This window comes from Lepidochelys olivacea (assembly GCF_965140295.1).
Source record: "Lepidochelys olivacea isolate rLepOli2 genome assembly, chromosome: 2".
Lineage (NCBI taxonomy): Eukaryota > Metazoa > Chordata > Testudines > Cheloniidae > Lepidochelys > Lepidochelys olivacea.
In genome coordinates this window covers 22,460,160-22,483,792 of record NC_140412.1, presented here as the reverse complement: position 1 = coordinate 22,483,792, position 23,633 = coordinate 22,460,160, and the positions used below count along the sequence as shown (strand labels likewise).

The following is a 23,633-nucleotide window of genomic DNA, read 5'->3' as shown; positions in this document are numbered from 1 at the left end:
GTTCACCAAGGCTAGTATCCTGCCTTCTGCAACACTCAATACCTGTTGCTTCAGAAGAAGGTGAAAAGATCCTATGATTTACCGACACAGTTGTGCAATGCTGTACAGTGGAGGCATCCCAAGTGATCCCTGACTGTCAGGAACATGTAGCCTTGTAACCCTACAGCTGAAACTTTCTTGCAAGAATAGGGGAATACGGAGGCACGTCTGTCACAACAGTCAATTTAAAAAAAGATTTCCAATACCTGCAGTGAAATGTCGCTTTTGTCACATTTCTATTCCTTAATAACAGTCATGTGGCCCTGCACTCTTCCTCCCTATTTAACAATCAGAACCATTCACTGACACCTGCCTTTTTAGCGTTGCTTTAATTTTCTACAGGAATTTCTGGTAGCACCTATCAAGGACAAATCTATGAATATTCCCTGGTTTGTCCCCCCTGAAAATACACCCAGAGGGGTCAAACAAAACTATTGTGGCTTCCCACATTCTAGAACGGGAATGTAGCTGTCATGTATTTAGCTATGCCACTGTTGTGCCTTTCCTTCCTGTGTGCTGTACCTTTTCATCTCTGTCTGTCTGCAGAGATGGACAGTCGTTTTGTGTTCAGTGCATTCTCTCTCTCTCTCTCTCTCTCTCTCTCTCACACACACACACACACACACACATCCAGCTCTCATGGAGACTTCACTTTTCTTCTTGTTTTCTTAATCTAAAACAAAGAGCATTCTGTCTGATATAATGTTTGCTCTGTGTGAATTGAAAAACATAGCAAGCCCCTCCCACCCTTTCTCTGTCTTATCTGTTTAGATTGGAAGCTTTTTGGGGCAGGGACTGTTTCTAATTATGTCTCTGGTACAATGCAACCCTGATCATGGTTAGGTACTCTAGGCATAACCATAATACACAAAATAAAGTAGTAATAATCCAGTATCTTCAATGGAGGAATAATACTATGCAAGATCTAAAAGCTCTTAGTGAGAATTACCATCAATGGTAAAATATGCCCTTGACCAAAAGAGGTAGGGTGCAAACTGTGAGAATGGCCAAGGACTGCTATGGTCTATAGAACTAGGTGGTAAGTAAGTAAAATCCCAGCACAACAGTGCAATAATAAAATTTCCCTAGACTGGGGGCAAATCCTCTTTTGTGTCCCTAGGTTTTATACATATATAAATCTCAGATAGGAAGAGCCAAGGCTGAGTTGTTATTGGAGCCATGGTCACATCCAGCCTGAATTGTACACTTGTCTTTAATTATGACTCTCGATTTGGTTAAAAGGCTGTAAGTATAGATGTTTTGCTGTAAAGAGCCTGTGTGCACAGAACAGATATTTATTATACCTGCACTATCTAGGTGGTGTAGAAAAAAATGCCTATATCATGTAGGTTTGTAATAGAAATATTCCAACCCTTACCTGTAGCACAGAAACCAGAATCTTTCTTAGGGAGCCACTTGTGTCGCTTTTTACATCAGATTCTAGATCCCGCTCAAAGACTATTAAGAAAAAAAGTCTGTAAGATTTTATTCACTGCTAAAGGGTGAGATATTTTCTTTAAACGAGGGTGTTTTATATAAAATATCACTTACGCCTTTTGTATGCATCCTTTATGTCTACAATTTGCTGGGATAAGCAAACAAACAAAAAATCAGGTCAGTAACATGCCCATGTGACTTGACATCTTCAGATACCACAGTGGTGTTCCTGGGATTAGACCCCAGATAGAATGATGACATTTAGTGGGAGATATGTAATAGGTCAGATTCTCAGTCTCCACTAAGATCCAAGTTCAGGAAAGTACATAAGTACATGCTTAAATCCATTCCTATTCAGGACAGCAGTTAAACACATGCTTAACTTTGTGTTTCTTTGATTTCAATGGGATTTAAGCACACGCTTAATTGCTGTCCTGAAGAGGATCACTTTCCTGAGTTGCGCTGGCCTAAATGCCCTTTGAACTGCTGCAGTGATGCAAAAGTCTCTTCACACTCCCTCAAACAGGTATAAATGTTGTCATGTGTCATGATCTATGATGCACCCCCCGGCATCTGTCCCTCTCTGCATCTCTCCAAAGCCCACTCATATTCTGAGGGAGGTGGGTGCTGGAGGGGTGGGAGGGAACTTTCTGATGTGACTATGATGTTCTTTATCTACATAGCATTTGGGTCTAGTGTGCCCTCTCACGCAGTCCCAGAATACCAGACATTCTGGTACTTCTAGGAATGGCATGGACCCGACCCTGCAGGTGAGATACCCCCTCCCCGCCTCCCGGTGTGACCTTACATGTGTGGTGTGTAAGGTCATGCTGGCAGGGGCAGAATGGCACACTCCAAAATTCATCCCCCTTATAATATCAGACATAAGCACCTGCGTTTATCTTGCAGTACTGGTTGGGGGACAAACCACCCCAAAAGAGGACTGTCCAATTTATAACACAACAAATGGCCTGACTATTATGGTCAGTTCCTTAAAAAATGCTCCTGACTCCAGTCTGAGGGGGCTGATAGCCTTTTGTCTGCAGCTTCTAGAGGGAGACATACTCCACTCACTTGAGCAGTTCTGACATACCTTCTTCTAGAGGGCAGGGGTGACGTGCGCACTAGTCAGAGCAGTACAGCAAGGAAGATGTATAATAACGGCTAAACACCCACGAACCTTATTGACCCTGGTGCAAAGAATCTCAATCAGCACCAATTCATCCGTTCCTGCACCTTTCATTGCTTTCCGAAGCTCTCGGGCATCATATTCACATGGACGATCCAACAGAGCCAATGCTGTCTTTTCAAAATTCCCACTTAGTTCTCCTTTCAGTACCTCTTCCAAATCCTAAGGAAGTAGCCCAGAAAGTTAATTCATAGCACAGAAAATCTACCCAGAAGAATTGAGAGGTAATGTTTACTATTGTTTATTAATTATTTGTGTTAAGTCTACGGAGTTGTTAACATTTCCTGTGCTAAAGGAAGTCTTCCAAAAATTCAGATCAGAAAAAAGGGAAAAATATCTTTAAATCTATGGGCCTGGTTCTTCTCTCATTGACACCAATGTACATCAGGAGTCCCTCTATTGATGTCAATAGACTTATCTCAGTGTAAACCACCAGGCACCCCAGTGCCTTGAGAAGGTGAGCTGGGACTACTTGATCCACTGTCTCAAGAGGCTCATGCTATATAGGCAAGAGCAAGGTATTACTACTGTGTATGGTTGTTAAGGGTGATAACACCCAAAAGTTGTGTCCTTTGGTTGGAAATAAGACAGAAATTCCTAATATCAGTGCCACTGTAACTGTGATGTCTCAAATTGGTCGTTTCAGACCCTTTGGCTCAGTTCTCTAACATATGCTGCTTCAAATACTCATTGTGAAACAAATCCTGCAATCCTTACTCAGGCAAAATTCTTATTGCGCTCACTGTTGGGTTTGCCTGTTGAAGGATTTTGGGCCAAATACTGCCACCCTTACTGATGTTGATTAGTGACCTAATCTGCAACTAGCTCCAATCAATTACAAATTAAGTATAAGTCCTGCAGGATTTGACCCCATGCCTAAAACAGGTGTTTTGAAAGCTTTTATTTTTCTTATATTAAATATTACTCAGGCATTGAGTCTTTCCTTTCAGAAGTCAAGTACCAAAACAGATTTCTGACCTTTTGAACTTTATTGGAAATCTGTAGGTCAGATTTTCGTCTCATGCTGGTGTATATCAGCAGTAAATCCATTGAAGTCAATATAATTACGCTGATGTAAAACTGGTGTAAATTATATCAGAATTGTCCCTCTGAATTTACATTAGGAAATTTCTGTTGCTATATCAACTACCTTTACCCTTAGTTCAGGCATTCTTTCTCACTGCAGGGGAGGCAAACAAAAATGAAAATGTTTTAAAGGTTCTGGAATTTGAGTATAAATGTCCGGCTCTACTGAATTTGATAAAAATACTTCAGATTAGTAAATGCAGTTTTCTAGAGCTGGTAGAAAATTTTCCAACCAAACAGTTTTCTGTTGGAAAATGCTGATGAGATGAAATTGAAAAATGTTGTGGAAATGTATTGATTTCATCAAAATATTTCCTCGGGAAATTATCAAAATGTTTAGATAAAGTTGAAACATAGTGTTTTGAAAAATGTGAAATGTTTGTCTTTTAGGTTATTAAATTATAATGTATAATACGATATAAAAAATTGAAATGATAAAGTTGAAACAGAACATTTTTCCCTTATCAAAACAAAATATTTTTGGAATATCTCACTTTGTGAAAAATTCTCAGATTTTGCCCTTTCATCCCAAATTGGGATGAAAACCTATTTTGAAAGCTCAGAGTCTCCCAAGGAAGAGAAATTCCAAATTTCAATCAGCTCCACTAAGTTCCATTTACCAAGCTATCTGTAAGGCCCAGGATGATTAATAGAATCAATATGTTAAGTGACAGTAATTCTTTCATCGGAAACTAACTTCCTGATTCTGTGTCTTTTAAAAACTGTCAGACACATGGCATTATCAGAAGTGGGGAAATGCGGGGGCACATTTCTAAAGAGCACTTTGTTTAAAACAACAGGGCCATTTCTTTTGAAATACCTTGCTATACATGGTCTTGTACTTCTGTTTTACTTGTTGCCTCTGGTCTGATGATCGATTTGATAGGATTTCAATAATTGCTGTTTCATCTGTTCCTAAAAAATATTAATGTAGACGAGGAAATCATTCAGAAACTGCCAGCAGATTTCATTTCTGCTGGGAGAGGAAAAGAGGATCAAGAACTCTCCCTTCAAATTAGTAGAAAATTAGTTTTAGAACATCAGTTGGTGTCAACGATAGCTTTTCTAGCATGTACCATTTAAAAAAAGTTACTTTTAGTCTGCAGCCAGAACATAAAGAGAAAGTGCACCCAAACCAATGCCACATAAAGCTAAGATATCATTAGGGAACCAAATCGCATGTTTCAAGGAATAAGCTCATCAGGGATCAGGAAGAAATTCCACCCTGTGTACCACTGAATAGCTAGCCAGGTGTATTATTTGTTAGGGTTTGGAAGTTAGCCTCCTTTGAAGGATCAGATACTGACTACCTCTGGCAGCAGAACACAAGTGTGCCAATAGTCTGACCCAGTGTGGCACGTTCTGTGGGAAGTTAACCTATTGAAGATAATTGGAAAACACTCACTGTCTTCAGCAGGAGCACGAACTGGTGTATAACAATGTTGATTCTTGCTCCCTTAGTTACTTTGATCACAGATGGCTATGACATACCAGGGTACAGTCCAGATCAGGCGGGGCTGTGTCACCCTGGCCTTGCAACCTTGGGTGTCTTACAATGCCTTGCTGAAGGAGCTCCTACCTGTGCCACTCATAAACAGTCTTCCACCATGCAAGCCACACCCTGAGTATGTGTAACTGCAGTCTGCCAGTCACACCTGGGTTACAGTCTGGCTCTCAGCAGTCTTGGTTATACTGCAGGATGACCCTAACAAACCCCCAGCCCCAGATTTCCCCCCAGGGAACTATGCCTTGTACTGCCTGCCCCAGCCCTCTCCTGGACAGTGCAAATATTTTAAGTTCATTATTCCTTTAAGGGAATAATATGCAGGTTTATTATCTCAAGTAGTTATTCAGACACTTCAATTTAAACACACTGGATTGTCTGAAACAGTAAAACAAGTGTATTTACTACAAAGAGAAAGATTTTAAGTGAGTACAATTAATGAGGCATACAAGAAAAATAAAGATTAATAGGTATCAAGGTCAGAAGGGACCATTATGATCATCTAGTCTGACACTTACTAATGCCTAACTTAAATTATATCAGATTCAAGCAAAGTTTCTTGCCACATGCTTTCAGCAGTCTTACTGACCAAGCACTGTGGGTTAGGACCTTTCCCCCAGAATCCAATGACTGCTTACTTTGTCTCTTTAGGTGCAGTGAATGTGATGAGCCCAGCGAGAGAGGGGGGTTCCTTGGAGTGTTTGTCCCTCCTTTTTATAGTTTCAGTTCCCCTCTTGAAAAACATTTCCAGCTGGGCACTAGGAGACAAAGAGTCTATGTGGAAGGATGTTCCCTGCTGTTTTTTTCTCACCGGTTTGAGCTTTCTTTGTTTCCCTCCCTGCCTGATGACTGTGTTTACTGCTTAAATGAAAATTAAGCAAAGCACATATTCCTTTGTTAGGTCAGACCTGTTTGTTAACTTCTGTTTTGGCAGGGCTGTGAGGCTTGGAACATGTATTAATAACCCACCAGACAGGGAATTTTATAACTTCACAAACCATATTGCCACACGTTTTATCAGGACGATACCGACCAGCAAATTCTGAGTGTTTAAATCAATGGTTCTCAACCTTTTCTCTGCTGCCGCATACCGTGATACCTTTAATTATTTTGAGACACACCACCATATCTCCAGATGAACTTGCCCTCTTATCACCTCGGTTTAAGCTGTTTACCACCCTTACCATTCACAGCTGGCAAGGGCTGTGTGCTGGGAGGATGTAGCTCAAGGTGCAGGGAGTGGGTAACTAGGGGCTGTGTAGAGAAAGGAGGGTAGTTCAGGGTGCAGGGGCTAGCTAGAAGCTGTGTGCAGAGAGGGGTAGCTCAGGGTGCAGGCAGGGGTGTAGCTAGGGGCTGTGTGCCGGCACGGGTGTAGCTCAAGGCGCAGGGAGGGGCTGTGTCTGAGGGGGTGCTGCTGCTGCGGGGCTCAGCCATGCGCTCAGTCCTTTGTTGGCGCAGTGGAGACAGCTCCACTCCTTGTGAGCATGTGCGCACCAGCCCGGGTCATGCTGTCCTACACAGTCACCATGGCCACTGGCACCCAGTGGTTCACGGGCATTGAGGAGGACATACCTGAGCCTGGAGGGTGAGGTGGCCATTACCCAGCTCACATGGGGAAACTGATCTGGATGCACAGAACGCCTGGTGTCACTACTCACCCCCTGCTCCTGAATGTTCCTCCATGCCCCCCTTAAGGGGCCCTTGCCGGCCTGGGCCTGGGGAGGGAGCAGGGCCAAATCATAGAATATCAGGGTTGGAAGGGGCCTCAGGAGGTCATCTAGTCCAATCCCCTGCTCAAAGCAGGACCAATCCCCAACTAAATCATCCCAGACAGGGCTTTGTCAAGCCTGACCTTAAAAACCTCTAAGGAAGGAGATTCCACCACTTCCCTAGGTAACGCATTCCAGTGTTTCACCACCCTCCTAGTGAAAAAGTTTTTCCTAATATCCAACCTAAACCTCCCCCACTGCAACTTGAGACCATTACTCCTCGTTCTGTCATCTGCTACCACTGAGAACAGTCTAGATCCATTCTCTTTGGAACCCCCTTTCAGGTAGTTGAAAGCAGCTATCATATCCCCCCTCATTCTTCTCTTCTGCAGACTAAACAATCCCAGTTCCCTCAGCCTCGCCTCATAAGTCATGTGTTCCTGTCCCCTAATCATTTTTGTTGCCCTCTGCTGGACTCTTTCCAATTTTTCCACATCCTTCTTGTAGAGTGGGGCCCAAAACTGGACACAGTACTCCAGATGGGGCCTCACCAATGTCGAATAGAGGGGAACAATCACGTCCCTCGATCTGCTGGCAATGCCCCTACTTATACAGCCCAAAATGCCATTGGCCTTCTTGGCAACAAGGGCACACTGTTGACTCATATTCACCTTCTCGTTCACTGTAATCCCTACATCCTTTTCTGCAGAACTGCTGCTGAGCCATTCAGTCCCTAGTCTGTAGCGGTGCATGGGATTCTTCCGTCCTAAGTGCAGGACTCTGCACTTGTCCTTGTTGAACCTCATCAGATTTCTTTTGGCGCAATCCTCTAATTTGTCTAGGTCCCTCTGTATCCTATCCCTACCCTCCAGCATATATACTTCTCCTCCCAGTTTAGTGTCATCTGCAAACTTGCTGAGAGTGCAATCCACACCATCCTCCAGATCATTTATGAAGATATTGAACAAAACCGGCCCGAGGACCGACCCTTGGGGCACTCCACTTGATACCAGCTGCCAACTAGACATGGAGCCATTGATCACTACCCGTTGAGCCTGACAATCTAGCCAACTTTCTATTCACCTTATAGTCCATTCATCCAGCCCATACTTCTTTAACTTGCTGGCAAGAATACTGTGGGAGACTGTGTAAAAAGCTTTGCTAAAGTCAAGGAACAACACGTCCACTGCTTTCCCCTCATCTACAGAGCCAGTTATCTCATCATAGAAGGCAATTAGGTCAGTCAGGCATGACTTGCCCTTGGTGAATCCATGCTGACTGTTCCTGATCACTTTCCTCTCCTCTAAGTGCTTCAGAATTGATTCCTTGAGGACCTACTCTATGATTTTTCCAGGGACTGAGGTGAGGCTGACTGGCCTGTAGTTCCCAGGATCCTCCTTCTTCCCTTTTTTAAAGATGGGCACTACATTAGCCTTTTTCCAGTCGTCCAGGACTTCCCCCGATCGCCATGAATTTTCAAAAATAATGGCCAATGGCTCTGCAATCACATCCGCCAACTCCTTTAGCACTCTCGGATGCAGCACATCTGGCCCCATGGACTTGTGCTCGTCCAGCTTTTCTAAATAGTCCTGAACCACTTCTTTCTCCACAGAGGGCTGGTCACCTCCTCCCCATGCTGTGCTGCCCAGTGCAGTAGTCTGGGAGCTGACCTTGTTCATGAAGACAGAGGCAAAAAAAGCATTGAGTAAATTCGCTTTTTCCACATCCTCTGTCACTAGGTTGCCTCCCTCATTCAGTAAGGGGCCCACCCTTTCGTTGACTTTCTTCTTGTTGCTAACATACCTGAAGAAACCCTTCTTGTTACTCTTAACATCTCTTGCTAGCTGCAACTCCAGGTGTGATTTGGCCTTCCTGATTTCACTCCTGCATGCCCGAGCAATATTTTTATGTTCTTCCCTGGTCATTTGTCCAATCTTCCACTTCTTGACAGCTTCTTTTTTGTGTTTAAGATCAGAAAGGATTTCACTGTTAAGCCAAGCTGGTGCCTGCTATATTTACTATTCTTTCTACACATCAGGATGGTTTGTCCCTGTAACCCCAATAAGGATTGTTTAAAATACAGCCAACTCTCCTGGACTCCTTTCAGCCTCATGTTATTCTGCTAGGGGATCCTGCCCATCAGTTCTCTGAGGGAGTCAAAGTCTGCTTTTCTGAAGTCCAGGGTCTGTATTCTGCTGCTCTCCTTTCTTCCCTGTGTCAGGATCCTGAACTCGACCATCTCATGGTCACTGCCTCCCAGGTTCCCATCCACTTTTTCTTCCCCTACTAATTCTTCCCGGTTTGTGAGCAGCAGGTGAAGAAGAATCATAGAATCATAGAATATCAGGGTTGGAAGGGACCCCAGAAGGTCATCTAGTCCAACCCCCTGCTCAAAGCAGGACCAATTCCCAGTTAAATCATCCCAGCCAGGGCTTTGTCAAGCCTGACCTTAAAAACCTCTAAGGAAGGAGATTCTAACACCTCCCTAGGTAACTCATTCCAGTGTTTCACCACCCTCTTAGTGAAAAAGTTTTTCCTAATATCCAGTCTAAACCTCCCCCACTGCAACTTGAGACCATTACTCCTCGTTCTGTCATCTGCTACCATTGAGAACAGTCTAGAGCCATCCTCTTTAAAACCCCCTTTCAGGTAGTTGAAAGCAGCTATCAAATCCCCCCTCATTCTTCTCTTCTGCAGGCTAAACAATCCCAGCTCCCTCAGCCTCTCCTCATAAGTCATGTGTTCCAGTCCCCTAATCATTTTTGTTGCCCTTCGCTGGACTCTCTCCAATTTATCCACATCCTTCTTGAAGTGTGGGGCCCAAAACTGGACACAGTACTCCAGATGAGGCCTCACCAATGTCGAATAGAGGGGAACGATCACGTCCCTCGATCTGCTCGCTATGCCCCTACTTATACATCCCAAAATGCTATTGGCCTTCTTGGCAACAAGGGCACACTGCTGACTCATATCCAGCTTCTCGTCCACTGTCACCCCTAGGTCCTTTTCCGCAGAACTGCTGCCTAGCCATTCGGTCCCTAGTCTGTAGCTGTGCATTGGGTTCTTCCGTCCTAAGTGCAGGACCCTGCACTTATCCTTATTGAACCTCATCAGATGTCTAGGTCCTTCTGTATCCTATCCCTCCCCTCCAGCGTATCTACCACTCCTCCCAGTTTAGTATCATCCGCAAATTTGCTGAGAGTGCAATCCACACCATCCTCCAGATCATTTATGAAGATATTGAATAAAAGAGCTCTGCCCTTAGTTGGTTCCTCCAGCACTTGCACCAGGAAATTGTCCCCTACACTTTCCAAAAACTTCCTGGATTGTCTGTGCACTACTGTATTGCTCTCCCAGCAGATATCAGGGTGATTGAAGTCTCCCATGAGAACCAGGGCCTGAGATCTAGTAACTTCCGTGAGTTGCCGGAAGAAAGCCTCGTCCACCTCATCCCCCTGGTCCGGTGGTCTATAGCAGACTTCCACCACGACATCACCCTTGTTGCTCACACTTCTAAACTTAATCCAGAGACTCTCAGGTTTTTCTGCAGTTTCATACTTGAGCTCTGAGCAGTCATACTGCTCCCTTACATACAATGCAACTCCCCCGCCTTTTCTGCCCTGCCTGTCCTTCCTGAACAGTTTACCTTCCTGGACAGTACTCCAGTCATGGGAGTTATCCCACCAAGTCTCTGTTATTCCAATCACATCATAATTCCTTGACTGTGCCAGGACTTCCAGTTCTCCCTGCTTGTTTCCCAGGCTTCTTGCATTTGTGTATAGGTACTTGAGATAACTCGCTGATCATCCCTCTTTCTCAGTATGAGGCAGGAGCTCTCCCTTCTCATGTGCTCCTGGTCATGCTTCCTCCCAGTATCCCACTTCCCCACTTACCTCAGGGCTTTGGTCTCCTTCCCCTGGTGAACATTGAAATGGAAGGCAGAAATCTGCCACGCCCACGCATCACCTCTGTGATGTATCCAGTTTGGGGAGCAATGCCCCCCATGCCCTCCCATCTCTACTCATGCAGGTGGGCAGGTGCTCCCCCACCCTCCTTAAATGGCGCCCCTGCCCCATCAGTTCTGTCCCTATCCTCCACCAATCCAGCCCTCACCTCATCCCAATTCTGCCCCACTCCCACCCAGCCCCCACCAGTTCTGCCTTCCCAGCTTCCTCACCTTACACCCCGCTCCCACTTCCCAGTTCAGCTCCTCCCCTCTCACATCTGCTTCTCCTGAGGTTCTTCCCACCTCCCAACCCTGGGGGGCTGCAGCAGGGTCCCTGCTCCCCCTACAGGCTCTTCCCCCCACCCCTAGCTGGCGGCTGCAGGAGGGAAGGGGAGGGGCAGAGGAGCCAATCCGGTGCTCACGGAAGGGCTGTGGGGAGGAGAGGGAGATCGAGCTTTGATTGGTTGCTGTACCCATGGAGGAGGTGGGGCAGTGAGGCTGTCGGCCAATCAGAAGGTGTCTTCCTCCCACCTTCCTTCCCCCTACCCCGCCCCCACTCTGCATGTTGTTTTTCAAAAAATTCCACGGCACACCTGTTCGAGCCTGACGGCACACCAGTGTGCTGTGGCACACCGGTTGGGAAACACTGGTGTAAAGGATACCTCACAAGGTGTACTTTGTACAAAGATTATTACAATAGTGTGTAGGTGTGAATACAGCGATATATTCCATCACAATGGCCAAAGTTACACTTCAGGCCACCTATTGCCTAGCACAACGTGGATTCTGTAACTGAAATTCTTTAGGTGTGACTCCTTATATGGAAACTGGGCCACAGTGTAGTGTCCACGCTGACAATCCCCTGGCTCCAACTGTTAGTGTACAATGCTAGGGGCAGAGACAAGGAGAGGCAAACACAGTGCAAAGAGGTGATAACAGTGAAGTATTTCACTCCAGATGGGAATGAGGGGAGAGAGTTACAATGTGTGGTACAAGGAAAGAGCCAGCAATCCAATGTGTTGGTGGAAGAGACAAACAGCTGTGGGTCAGTGTCTGACGGCTAATTTCTCATTTACACTAGGCCCCTTTATACTGCCAGAGCGGCACAAAGAGGCCTAAGTGTCAGTGAGAATCCACCCGCCCATGTGTACTTGCTGTGCAGCCCATCTGTCAGAAAGATTTGCCTGTACCAATGACATTATCTTAGAGCAGCTACAAGGATCTCCTGAGGCAGCTTGATGACAGGAATGACCTTAAAGATTTAACTCCACCATCCTGGATGTTAGCTCTAATGATGTAACTGGAGAGGTATCATGCTGACTCCTTGTGTGCTACAATGTAGTGGACAATTTCCAGCCATGTGGCCTGCACGTTTAATGCACATGCGTAGTCTAAATATCAAGTGGGAAACCAAAATTCCTGGACCTGAAGTACTTGAGAAAGCAAAATTGCTAAGTCTTATCACTGCTCTCAAACAAAGACATCTCCGTTGGCTTGGTTATCTGCACCGGAAGGGAAAATGGACACATTCCAAAAAATCTCCTGTATAGAGAACTTGCGGATGCTACAAGGCCACTGGGCCGACTTTGGCTTAGGTACAAAGATGTTTGCAAGAGGGTCTTGACAACTTTCAACATTGAAACTGCAACCTGGGAAGATGCAGCTAGCAACCGGACACCCTGGCGGGCTATGCTGCACCAGGGAGTCAAAGAGGCTGAAGAGAGATGGTTGATAGAGGGAGGAAAGCGAAAACTAAAGTGCAGCAAGCCTCGAGAGCTAGCAGTGCACTAGCTTCATCCTCTCTCCCTGCGCCTTATGCCTGCACTATTGTGGCAAGGACTGTCACTGGAGAATTGGACTTTTTAGCCCCTCGTGATGCTGCAGCAAGACACCCATTAACTGAACTGCTTTTATGCTTACACCATTGTCTTTCAAGATGGATAGTTGCTACACATCATATTAACTCCTTGTGTGATGCAATGTGGTGGACCATTTCAAGCCAGGTGGCCTGCATGTGTAATGCACATCCTAGGGTGTAGGTAAGTATGAACCGGATGGACCTAGATAAGGTGTCTTTAGGACACTAAGGGGATTCTTTGTCAGATTATACGTCAGGTGTGCTGAGAGCGCAGTGTATCACGCTGACCAATATTGTCTCATTGTTTGCTTCCCCATCTCTATCTACCTGTTGTCTCTTGTCACATGCTTAGCATTGAACTCATTTCCATCTCAGCATGTAGACGCTGAATGCATATGTCAGTACAGGACAAGCGTATATCCCCGCTTTTCAGCTATCCCTTATGGAAAATCTGAACACCAGGCCAGATCTGGGGATAGATGTTTTAATGCTCGTTGCCACTGCAACCTGGAGGAGTGGGAGTGTGCTTTTAACGGGGCACTTCCTAGTGAAGCTGTTGTGGCTGCGGGGTTGGCCAGGCAAGAGCAGCCCCTAATATTCAGGTGTCCTAGATAACTGCCTTTGTAGCCTCCCCCTAATGCCGGCTCTGAACAATGAGAGTTCACTATTCCTGTTATTGTTACTGACAGCTTGACAGATCAGTTGCAGTGAATAAATGCCATGTTCTTTCTGCTCCTTTGGGGTTAAGTCATGAAGTTAACACACCAGGAATAATGGGCACAGTGAAGATCCAATTCTGTGAGGTGCCAAGTGCCCTGAGCTCCTGTAGACTTCAGTGGAAGGGAGGGATGTTCAGCACCTTGTAGGAGGTGCTCAGGATCTTTCTGAGGATTGGACCCTTACTGTAATGAGGTGAGAATGCTTGTGGGGTAAATGTGTATTGATTAGCCAGTGATTTTACTCTTCCTCAGTATTAGATCCACAAGCACCTTGGGGTGTAGTAATGATTCATATGTAGCTAATGACGATTAAGATTATTTCCCCCCAAGCTAATATAATATATCATACTGTGAGGGTATCTGTATCTATGCACACACACAGCAGTTGTGCTTTGGAGTTAATAAGTGGCATTCGATATCTGACAGAAAACAAAGATTAACTCAAAACTGATCAAGCAATTGTTTTGCTGCAAGTGCGTGCTTGGACATACAACTTCTATAATGCAAAACTGTCCCATTGGTATCAACACAGCTAAACAACATGTTAAAAACAATAGCATTCTTACCCATCCCTTTGCAAGCTTTCTGTAGTTTCTTGGCATCCCGTTCTGCATCAAAATCATGATGGCGCCGAATGGTTGGCTAGAAAAACAGAGGCAACAGTAAGTGGAAAATAATACTACAGGCTAGGTTGGGTCAGATTGCCATCTGATCTTTATTCACAAAGGTCCAAACTCTGATGTCCTTACTTAGTTTTCACTCACTCCTTACTCAGGAAAAACTCTTATTGACTGACTTAGGTGTGTTGATCTATGAGTAGACTCTGAAAACCTTACTCACATTGGTAAGCATTTACCCAAACAAATAGTTCCATTCAAGTCAAAGGAAATAAGTGATCACCAGCATGAGAGAGGGTTGCATGAACTAGCCTTGAGTGAGCACTTCAGGATTTGCCCCACTATAAAATGGCAAATAAATTCAGCCTTTCAAATACTAGTACTTTTATGGATAAGCTGATCTCCGACTGAAGTAAAACATGGGGGCTTGATCTTGTAACCATTGCTCATGCAGGCAGTCTTTTTCATGCAAGGAATGTTATTGATTTCAATGGCACTAGTCACGAGTAAAGAATACTTGAATGAGAAAGAGTTATAGCTTCAAGCTGTTAATTTGCTCTTTATGACAGTTAAAATGTAGCAGCTGATCAGTATCGCCCAACTGCAGCACCATCATCCAAATGACAATGGGTAAAATGTGCAAAAGCCCCTACATGACTTAGAAGCTGAAGTCCCATGGAAACTCAGTGTGATTTAGGGTATGTCTACACTACGGAATAAGGTCGAATTTATAGAAGTCATTTTTTTAGAAATCGGTTTTATATATTCGAGTGTGTGTGTCCTCACAGAAAATGCTCTAAGTGCATTAAGTGCATTAACTCGGCGGAGTGCTTCCACAGTACCGAGGCTAGAGTTGACTTCTGGAGCGTTGCACTGTGGGTAGCTATCCTACAGTTCCCGCAGTCTCCGCTGCCCATTGGAATTCTGGGTTGAGATCCCAATGCCTGATGGGGCTAAAATATTGTCGCGGGTGGTTCTGGGTACATATTGTCAGGCCCCCGTTCCCTCCCTCCCTCCGTGAAAGCAAGGGCAGAAAATCGTTTCGCGCCTTTTTTCCTGAGTTACCTGTGCAGACGCCATACCATGGCAAGCATGGAGCCCGCTCAGGTAACTGTCACCCTATGACTCCTGGGTGCTGGCAGACATGGTACGGCATTGCTACACAGTAGCAGCAACCCCTTGCCTTGTGGCAGCAGACGGTACAGTACGACTGGTAGCCATCATCGTCATGTCCGAGGTGCTCCTGGCCACGTCGGCTGGGAGCGCCTGGACAGACATGGGCGCAGGGACTAAATTTGGAGTGACTTGACCAGGTCATTCTCTTTAGTCCTGCAGTCAGTCCTATTGAACCGTCTTATGGTGAGCAGGCAGGCGATACAGATTGCTAGCAGTCGTACTGTACCATCTTCTCCCAGGCAGGCAAGAGATGAGGATTGCTAGCAGTCGTATTGTACCATCTTCTGCCTGGCAGGCAAGAGATGAGGATGGCTAGCAGTCGTACTGTACCATCTTCTGCCGAGCAGCCATGAGATGTGGATGGCATGCAGTCCTTCTGCACCGTCTGCTGCCAGCCAAAGATGTAAAAGATAGATGGAGTGGATCAAAACAAGAAATAGACCAGATTTGTTCTGTATTCATTTGCTTCCTCCCCTCCCCCGTCTAGGGGACTCATTCTTCTAGGTCACACTGCAGTCACTCACAGAGAAGGTGCAGCGAGGTAAATCTAGCCATGTATCAATCAGAGGCCAGGCTAACCTCCTTGTTCCAATAAGAACAATAACTTAGGTGCACCATTTCCTATTGGAACCCTCCGTGAAGTCCTGCCTGAAATACTCCTTGATGTAAAGACACCCCCTTTGTTGATTTTAGCTCCCTGAAACCAACCCTGTAAGCCGTGTCCTCAGTTGCCCCTCCCTGCGTCAGAGCAACGGCAAACAATCGGGCATCTGAGAGTGCTGTCCAGAGCAGTCACAATGGAGCACTCTGATGGGGCGAAAACATTGTCGCGGGTGGTTCTGGGTACGTATCGTCAGGCCCCCGTTCCCTCCCTCCCTCCGTGAAAGCAAGGGCAGACAATCGTTTTGCGCCTTTTTTCCTGAGTTACCTGTGCAGAAGCCATACCATGGCAAGCATGGAGCCCGCTCAGGTAACCGTCACCCTATGTCTCCTGGGTGCTGGCAGACGTGGTACGGCTTTGCTACACAGTAGCAGCAACCCCTTGCCTTGTGGCAGCAGACGGTGCAGTATGACTGGTAGTCATCCTTGTCATGTCCGAGGTGCTCCTGGCCACGTCGGCTGGGAGCGCCTGGGCAGAAATGGGCGCAGGGACTAAATTTGGAGTGACTTGACCAGGTCATTCTCTTTAGTCCTGCAGTCAGTCCTATTGAACCGTCTTATGGTGAGCAGGCAGGTGATACGGATTGCTAGCAGTCGTACTGTACCATCTTCTCTCAGGCAGGCAAGAGATGAGGATTGCTAGCAGTCGTATTGTACCATCTTCTGCCTGGCAGGCAAGAGATGAGGATGGCTAGCAGTCGTACTGTACCATCTTTTGCCGAGCAGCCATGAGATGTGGATGGCATGCAGTCCTTCTGCACCATCTGCTGCCAGCCAAAGATGTAAAAGATAGATGGAGTGGATCAAAACAAGAAATAGACCAGATTTGTTTTGTACTCATTTGCTTCCCCCCTCCCCTGTCTAGGGGACTCATTCTTCTAGGTTACACTGCAGTCACTCACAGAGAAGGTGCAGCGAGGTAAATCTAGCCATGTATCAATCAGAGGCCAGGCTAACCTCCTTGTTCCAATAAAAACAATAACTTAGGTGCACCATTTCTTATTGGAACCCTCCGTGAAGTCCTGCCTGAAATACTGCTTGATGTAAAGACACCCCCTTTGTTGATTTTAGCTCCCTGAAGCCAACCCTGTAAGCCGTGTCGTCAGTCGCCCCTCCCTCCGTCAGAGCAACGGCAGACAATCGTTCCGCGCCTTTTTTCTGTGCGGACGCCATACCAAGGCAAGCATGGAGGCCGCTCAGCTCACTTTGGCAATTAGGAGCACATTAAACACCACACGCATTATCCAGCAGTATATGCAGCACCGGAGCCTGGCAAAGTGATACCGGGCGAGGAGGCGACGTCAGCGCGGTCACGTGAGTGATCAGGACATGGACAAAGATTTCTCTGAAAGCATGGGCCCTGCCAATGCATGCATCATGGTGCAAATGGGGCAGGTTCATGCTGTGGAACGCCGATTCTGGGCTCGGGAAACAAGCACAGACTGGTGGGACCGCATAGTGTTGCAGGTCTGGGACGATTCCCAGTGGCTGCGAAACTTTCGCATGCGTAAGGGCACTTTCATGGAACTTTGTGACTTGCTTTCCCCTGCCCTGAAGCGCATGAATACCAAGATGAGAGTAGCCCTCACAGTTGAGAAGCGAGTGGCGATAACCCTGTGGAAGCTTGCAACGCCAGACAGCTACCGGTCAGTTGGGAATCAATTTGGAGTGGGCAAATCTACTGTGGGGGCTGCTGTGATGCAAGTAGCCCACGCAATCAAAGATCTCCTGATATCAAGCGTAGTGACCCTGGGAAATGCGCACGTCATAGTGGATGGCTTTGCTGCAATGGGATTCCCTAACTGTGGTGGGGCCATAGACGGAACCCATATCCCCATCTTGGCACCGGAGCACCAAGCCGCCGAGTACATAAACCGCAAGGGGTACTTTTCAATAGTGCTGCAAGCTCTGGTGGATCACAAGGGACGTTTCACCAACAGCAACGTGGGATGGCCGGGAAAGGTGCATGACGCTCGCATCTTCAGGAACTCTGGTCTGTTTCAAAAGCTGCAGAAAGGGACTTTATTCCCAGACCAGAAAATAACTGTTGGGGATGTTGAAATGCCTATATGTATCCTTGGGGACCCAGCCTACCCCTTAATGCCATGGCTCATGAAGCCGTACACAGGCAGCCTGGACAGTAGTCAGGAGCTGTTCAACTACAGGCTGAGCAAGTGCAGAATGGTGGTAGAATGTGCATTTGGACGTTTAAAGGCGCGCTGGCGCAGTTTACTGACTCGCTTAGACCTCAGCGAAACCAATATTCCCACTGTTATTACTGCTTGCTGTGTGCTCCACAATATCTGTGAGAGTAAGGGAGAGACGTTTATGGCGGGGTGGGAGGTTGAGGCAAATCGCCTGGCTGCTGGTTACGCGCAGCCAGACACCAGGGCGGTTAGAAGAGCACAGGAGGGCGCGGTACGCATCAGAGAAGCTTTGAAAACCAGTTTCATGACTGGCCAGGCTACGGTGTGAAAGTTCTGTTTGTTTCTCCTTGATGAAACCCCCCGCCCCTTGGTTCACTCTACTTCCCTGTAAGCTAACCACCCGCCCCTCCTCCCGTCAATCACCGCTTGCAGAGGCAATAAAGTCATTGTTGCTTCACATTCATGCATTCTTTATTCATTCATCACACAAATAGGGGGATGACTACCAAGGTAGCCCAGGAGGGGTGGTGGAGGAGGGAAGGAAAATGCCACACAGCACTTTAAGCACAGCACTTTAAAAGTTTACAACTTTAAAATTTATTGAATGACAGCCTTCTTTTTTTTGGGCAATCCTCTGTGGTGGGGTGGCTGGTTGGCCGGAGGCCCCCCCACCGCATTCTTGGGCATCTGGGTATGGAGGCTATGGAACTTGGGGAGAAGGGCGGTTGGTTACTCAGGGGCTGCAGTGGCAGTCTGTGCTCCAGCTGCCTTTGCTGCAGCTCAACCATACACTGGAGCATACTGGTTTGGTCCGCCAGCAGCCTCAGCATTGAATCCTGCCTCCTCTCATCACGCTGCTGCCACATTTGAGCTTCAGCCCTCTCTTCAGCCCGCCACTTACTCTCTTCAGCCCGCCACCTCTCCTCCCGGTCATTTTGTGCTTTCCTGCACTCTGACATTATTTGCCTCCACGCATTCATCTGTGCTCTGTCAGTGGGGGAGGACAGCATGAGCTCGGAGAACATTTCATCGCAAGTGCTTTTTTTTTTTTTTCTAAGCTTCACTAGCCTCTGGGAAGGAGAAGATCCTGTGATCATTGAAACACATGCAGCTGGTGGAGAAAAAAAAAGGGACAGCAGTATTTAAAAAGACACATTTTATAAAACAGTGGCTACACTCTTTCAGGGTAATCCTTGCTGTTAACATTATATACATAGCACATGTGCTTTCGTTCCAAGGTCGCATTTTGCCTCCCCCCACCACGTGGCTACCCCCTCAACCCTCCCCCCTCCCTGTGGCTAACAGCGGGGAACATTTCTGTTTAGCCACAGGCAAACAGCCCAGCAGGAATGGGCTCCTCTGAGTGTCCCCTGAAGAAAAGCACTCTATTTCAACCAGGTGACCATGAATTATATCTCACTCTCCTGAGGATAACACAGAGAGATAAAGAACGGATGTTGTTTGAATGCCAGCAAACACACTCTGCAATGCTTTGTTCTACAATGATTCCCGAGTACGTGTTACTGGTCTGGAGTGGTAAAGTGTCCTACCATTAAGGACACAATAAGGCTGCCCTCCCCAGAAACCTTTTGCAAAGGCTTTAGGAGTACATCTAGGAGAACCGCGAATGCCAGGGCAAAGTAATCCTTTCACATGCTTGCTTTTAAACCATGTATAGTATTTTAAAAGGTACACTCACCAGAGGTCCCTTCTACGCCTGCTGGGTCCAGGAGGCAGCCTTGGGTGGGCTCGGGGGGTACTGGCTCCAGGTCCAGGGTGAGAAACAGTTCCTGGCTGTCGGGAAAACCGGTTTCTCCACTTGCTTGCTGTGAGCTATCTACAACCTCATCATCATCATCATCTTCTTCGTCCCCAAAACCTGCTTCCGTATTGCCTCCATCTCCATTGAAGGAGTCAAACAACACGGCTGGGGTAGTGGTGGCTGAACCCCCTAAAATGGCATGCAGCTCATCATAGAAGCGGCATGTTTGGGGCTCTGACCCGGAGCGGCCGTTCACCTCTCTGGTTTTCTGGTATGCTTGCCTCAGCTCCTTCAGTTTCACGTGGCACTGCTTCGGGTCCCTGTTATGGCCTCTGTCCTTCATGCCCTGGGAGATTTTGACAAAGGTTTTGGTATTTCGAAAACTGGAACGGAGTTCTGATAGCACGGATTCCTCTCCCCAAACAGCGATCAGATCCCTGTTCGGTCCATGCTGGAGCTCTTTTGCGATTCTGGGACTCCATCATGGTCACCTGTGCTGATGAGCTCTGCATGGTCACCTGCAGCTTGCCATGCTGGCCAAACAGGAAATGAGATTTAAAAGTTCGCTGTTCTTTTCCTGTCTACCTGGCCAGTGCATCTGAGTTGAGAGTGCTGTCCAGAGCGGTCACAATGGAGCACTCTGGGATAGCTCCCGGAGGCCAATACCATTGAATTGTGTCCACAGTACCCCAAATTCGAGCCGGCAACGTCGATTTAAGCGCTAATCCACTTGTCAGGGGTGGAGTAAGCAAATCGATTTTAAGAGCCCTTTAAGTCGAAATAAAGGGCTTCATTGTGTGGACGGGTGCAGGTTTACATCGATTTAACGCTGCTAAATTCAACCTAAAGTCCTAGTGTAGACCAGGGCTTAGACTCCTAAGTGCTTAAGTCTCTTTTGAAAATGGGACATCAGCCCTAAGTCACTTAGGTGCTTTTGAAAATTTTACCTGTTGTGTCTATTAGTGTGTTTAATAGATTATAGTCACTGTCACATTCTTGTCCAAGGATAGGTGTCATCTGCATTAAAATGAAAGGGCTGCAACTTTGTCTCCACCGATCGCTTTGGTTGCTTTGGCACTCCTGTAGGTGCAAGAAGCATCTTTTATTGTTATTCTTTCTCAAAATGGTCATGCTTAAATATTGTTAGTTCTGATGAAAAGATTGGCAGTCCAGGATAATGAAGTGCTCTGTCCAAAGAACAGGTGGCCATAGCAGAATAAATCTCCCTACACTGCCTAGCCAATCAACCTGAATGCTTTACTAAAGGGATCAACTCTGGCCATTCAGTCCTTCATGCCTCTAATGAGATCACCCAAAATAATTTCTGATTATTGTGACTTTGACATTGCTTATATTTTTGTAAAATTATCCTTATTTTCGGTTACCCTTATGAAAATAGGCATTTATAACACACTATAACAATGTAACATTTCTTTCTCTAAGTCTTCTTTCCTTGCTTTAGGATCACAAGGTAATAAGACTTTCACCACCAGACCATTATCCTAAATCTTGATTGTAAAGTTACATGTTGTTATACTGTATGAACAGATAGTAAATCAAGTCCAGTAACTAGGGAGTTTCTTGACCAAATCTTTGAATTATTGTAAAAATAGACCCATATATATATAAATATTTAATATTTTCAGTTGTGAGTTTTCATTTAAATTATTCCAATATAAAATTATATCAAGATCTGAAAGAAAATACAGTTATTGTCGCTGAACTGATGGTGTTGTATCCAAATATTTCTACTGTGAAAATACATGTTTGTTATTGCTTTGCTAGAATTACATACTACAGGCATAAGTATTTGAATATGCGCTTGAAAATACAAATTAAATGGCATCCCGTTTCTTCATTCCTGACAAACTGATGTGCAGCATCTAAGTTCTCTCCCTCCAGTTGGTGATTGGAATAATTCTGAGAATAGAATTCACCTTTGTTCTTTGTAACATCAGGTTGTACAGCGGCAACTTAATTAGACTGAGTAATGAGCATAGGTTAATGGAATAATGGCAGCTTACAATACAATGAAAGTCTATTCTCAGTATTCCTCTCCATGACACAAAAGCTGTATGCGCAATGAATCAATTAATCTAAGCCATAATATACACACCGTATTGATGCAAGAAGAGTCATATAACTTGTTCGAGTTGTCCTCAGCAAGTAACAGATTCAATGTCCACCATGGCTTATGCAGAATTCAATAGGCCCCTCAGCTGGTCTTATGACTGAATGCTTTCTGTTGTTTGCCATACAGTGTTTATTCATCACTGTACTCTGTTCTGTATTCCATAAACTGTCTTGTGTTAAATACTTTCAGAAAGCATTTTGGGACCCAGATTGCATTAAAGATGCTATTACATAAAAATATTTTGCTGGTAGGGTGCCTTGAACCTTTCAATATGTTTTTGTAAAATGGTCACCGATACTTTCCACCAGCATTACCTCATTCTGGATGCCTCTTTTTAAAATGATCCAATAGACCATTAATACTGCATTTCCATAGTTAAATATTAAACTGTCCCAGAGCTACACACTTATGTAAATAAACTGGAGATAGACCAGATGGCTGCAGTGCACCCTTGAATTCCTCAGATTAAAACACAAGCCCTCTCTTTCAAACCGAGTTAGCATTTATATTTCTAGAGATTTTTATATACTTATCTGTCAATTCTCTATGGACTGAATTCTGAGGTCTGTACTCAGATAAAATTCTCATTAACATCAGAGGTGCCCAGATATTACAGTGATGGATGTGATATTAGAACCTAGATAAACAACACTGAGTAATGGCTTCATGATTTGGCCCAACTCCATGATATCAAGCTTAACACACAAATTTTATTCCAATTCCTTATTCTGTCTATAATTTAAAACTTGTCAGTATTATTAGAGTCTACCTTAAGCTAGATAAGACATTAATAATTATATCTTGCACTCATAGTACTCCTTTAATTCAGACAGGTCCCAATTTATAAACAACAGACCATATGCTCCGTACTTCATTATGCTGCGTGGAAGGGAGCAGTTTGTAGTACATAGATGATAAAGGAGAATGGAATAAACAGTGCTGACATTAAACTATCAAAATTATTATATTTAGAATTAACATCTATTGAGATGAATGAGGCAATTCAGACCTCTCAGAGCTATTGTTTCAGGCTTCCTGCAGACTCAGGCAGACATCATGTTATTTGTTACACTTCATATTTGCAAAGGATTTCTTTGCAACCATGAGGAGGAGCAATTTCTTTTAAAAAATCAACAAAAAAAGTTTTGATTTTGTAGCACAAAATGCAGCCATCAGGTAGAAGTACTAACTGTTTAATCAGTTGTTCTAATTCAGCCCCTGATCTTGCCTATCTTAAACTATCTATTTTGATTATAAGATCTTTGGGGCAAGGAATATGTTGTAGTCTATTTTTGCAAGGCTTTGTGTAAATGCAAGGCATTTTCTAAGTGATCAATAACAATTATTAATAAAATACCACTCATTGATCATAAATAAATTATTAAAGATATGTATTTGTTAGATGGTAATTAGGTTCGAGTTAATTCATCTGTTTATCTGATAGATTGTAATGCTTCTGTAAGATTTGTTTCAGTGTAGTATCCACTTCAGTCTGTGATATCAAGTTGGAATGTTATGGCCCTGATTAACCACTGCCCTGCACCTTGCAAAGTGAGGGAAAGGAGGGTGCAAAAAAAAAAAAATGCTGCCAAGGCTTGGTCTACATTACAGACTTCTGCCGGTGTGTGAAAAGGTGTGATCTCTGACCGA

General features: G+C 45.2%; 1 protein-coding gene across 2 annotated transcripts in view; it reads right to left on the bottom strand.

The window, feature by feature from the left end:
- Positions 1–23,633, bottom strand: part of ANXA13 (annexin A13) — a 72,387-nt gene that overhangs the window by 5,912 nt on the left and 42,842 nt on the right. The window contains exons 1-6 of one of the 2 annotated variants that reach the window (XM_084621898.1): positions 21,966–22,154; positions 14,054–14,129; positions 4,572–4,666; positions 2,657–2,827; positions 1,591–1,624; positions 1,418–1,497 (exon numbers count right to left, since the gene is read on the bottom strand). In XM_084621898.1, the coding sequence (XP_084478024.1) occupies positions 1,418–1,497; positions 1,591–1,624; positions 2,657–2,827; positions 4,572–4,666; positions 14,054–14,057 (384 nt within the window). In that variant the 5' untranslated portion in view covers positions 14,058–14,129; positions 21,966–22,154. Of the gene's footprint in view, positions 1–1,417; positions 1,498–1,590; positions 1,625–2,656; positions 2,828–4,571; positions 4,667–14,053; positions 14,130–21,965; positions 22,155–23,633 lie in introns of those variants that run through there. The other variant, XM_084621897.1, reaches the window with a different exon arrangement.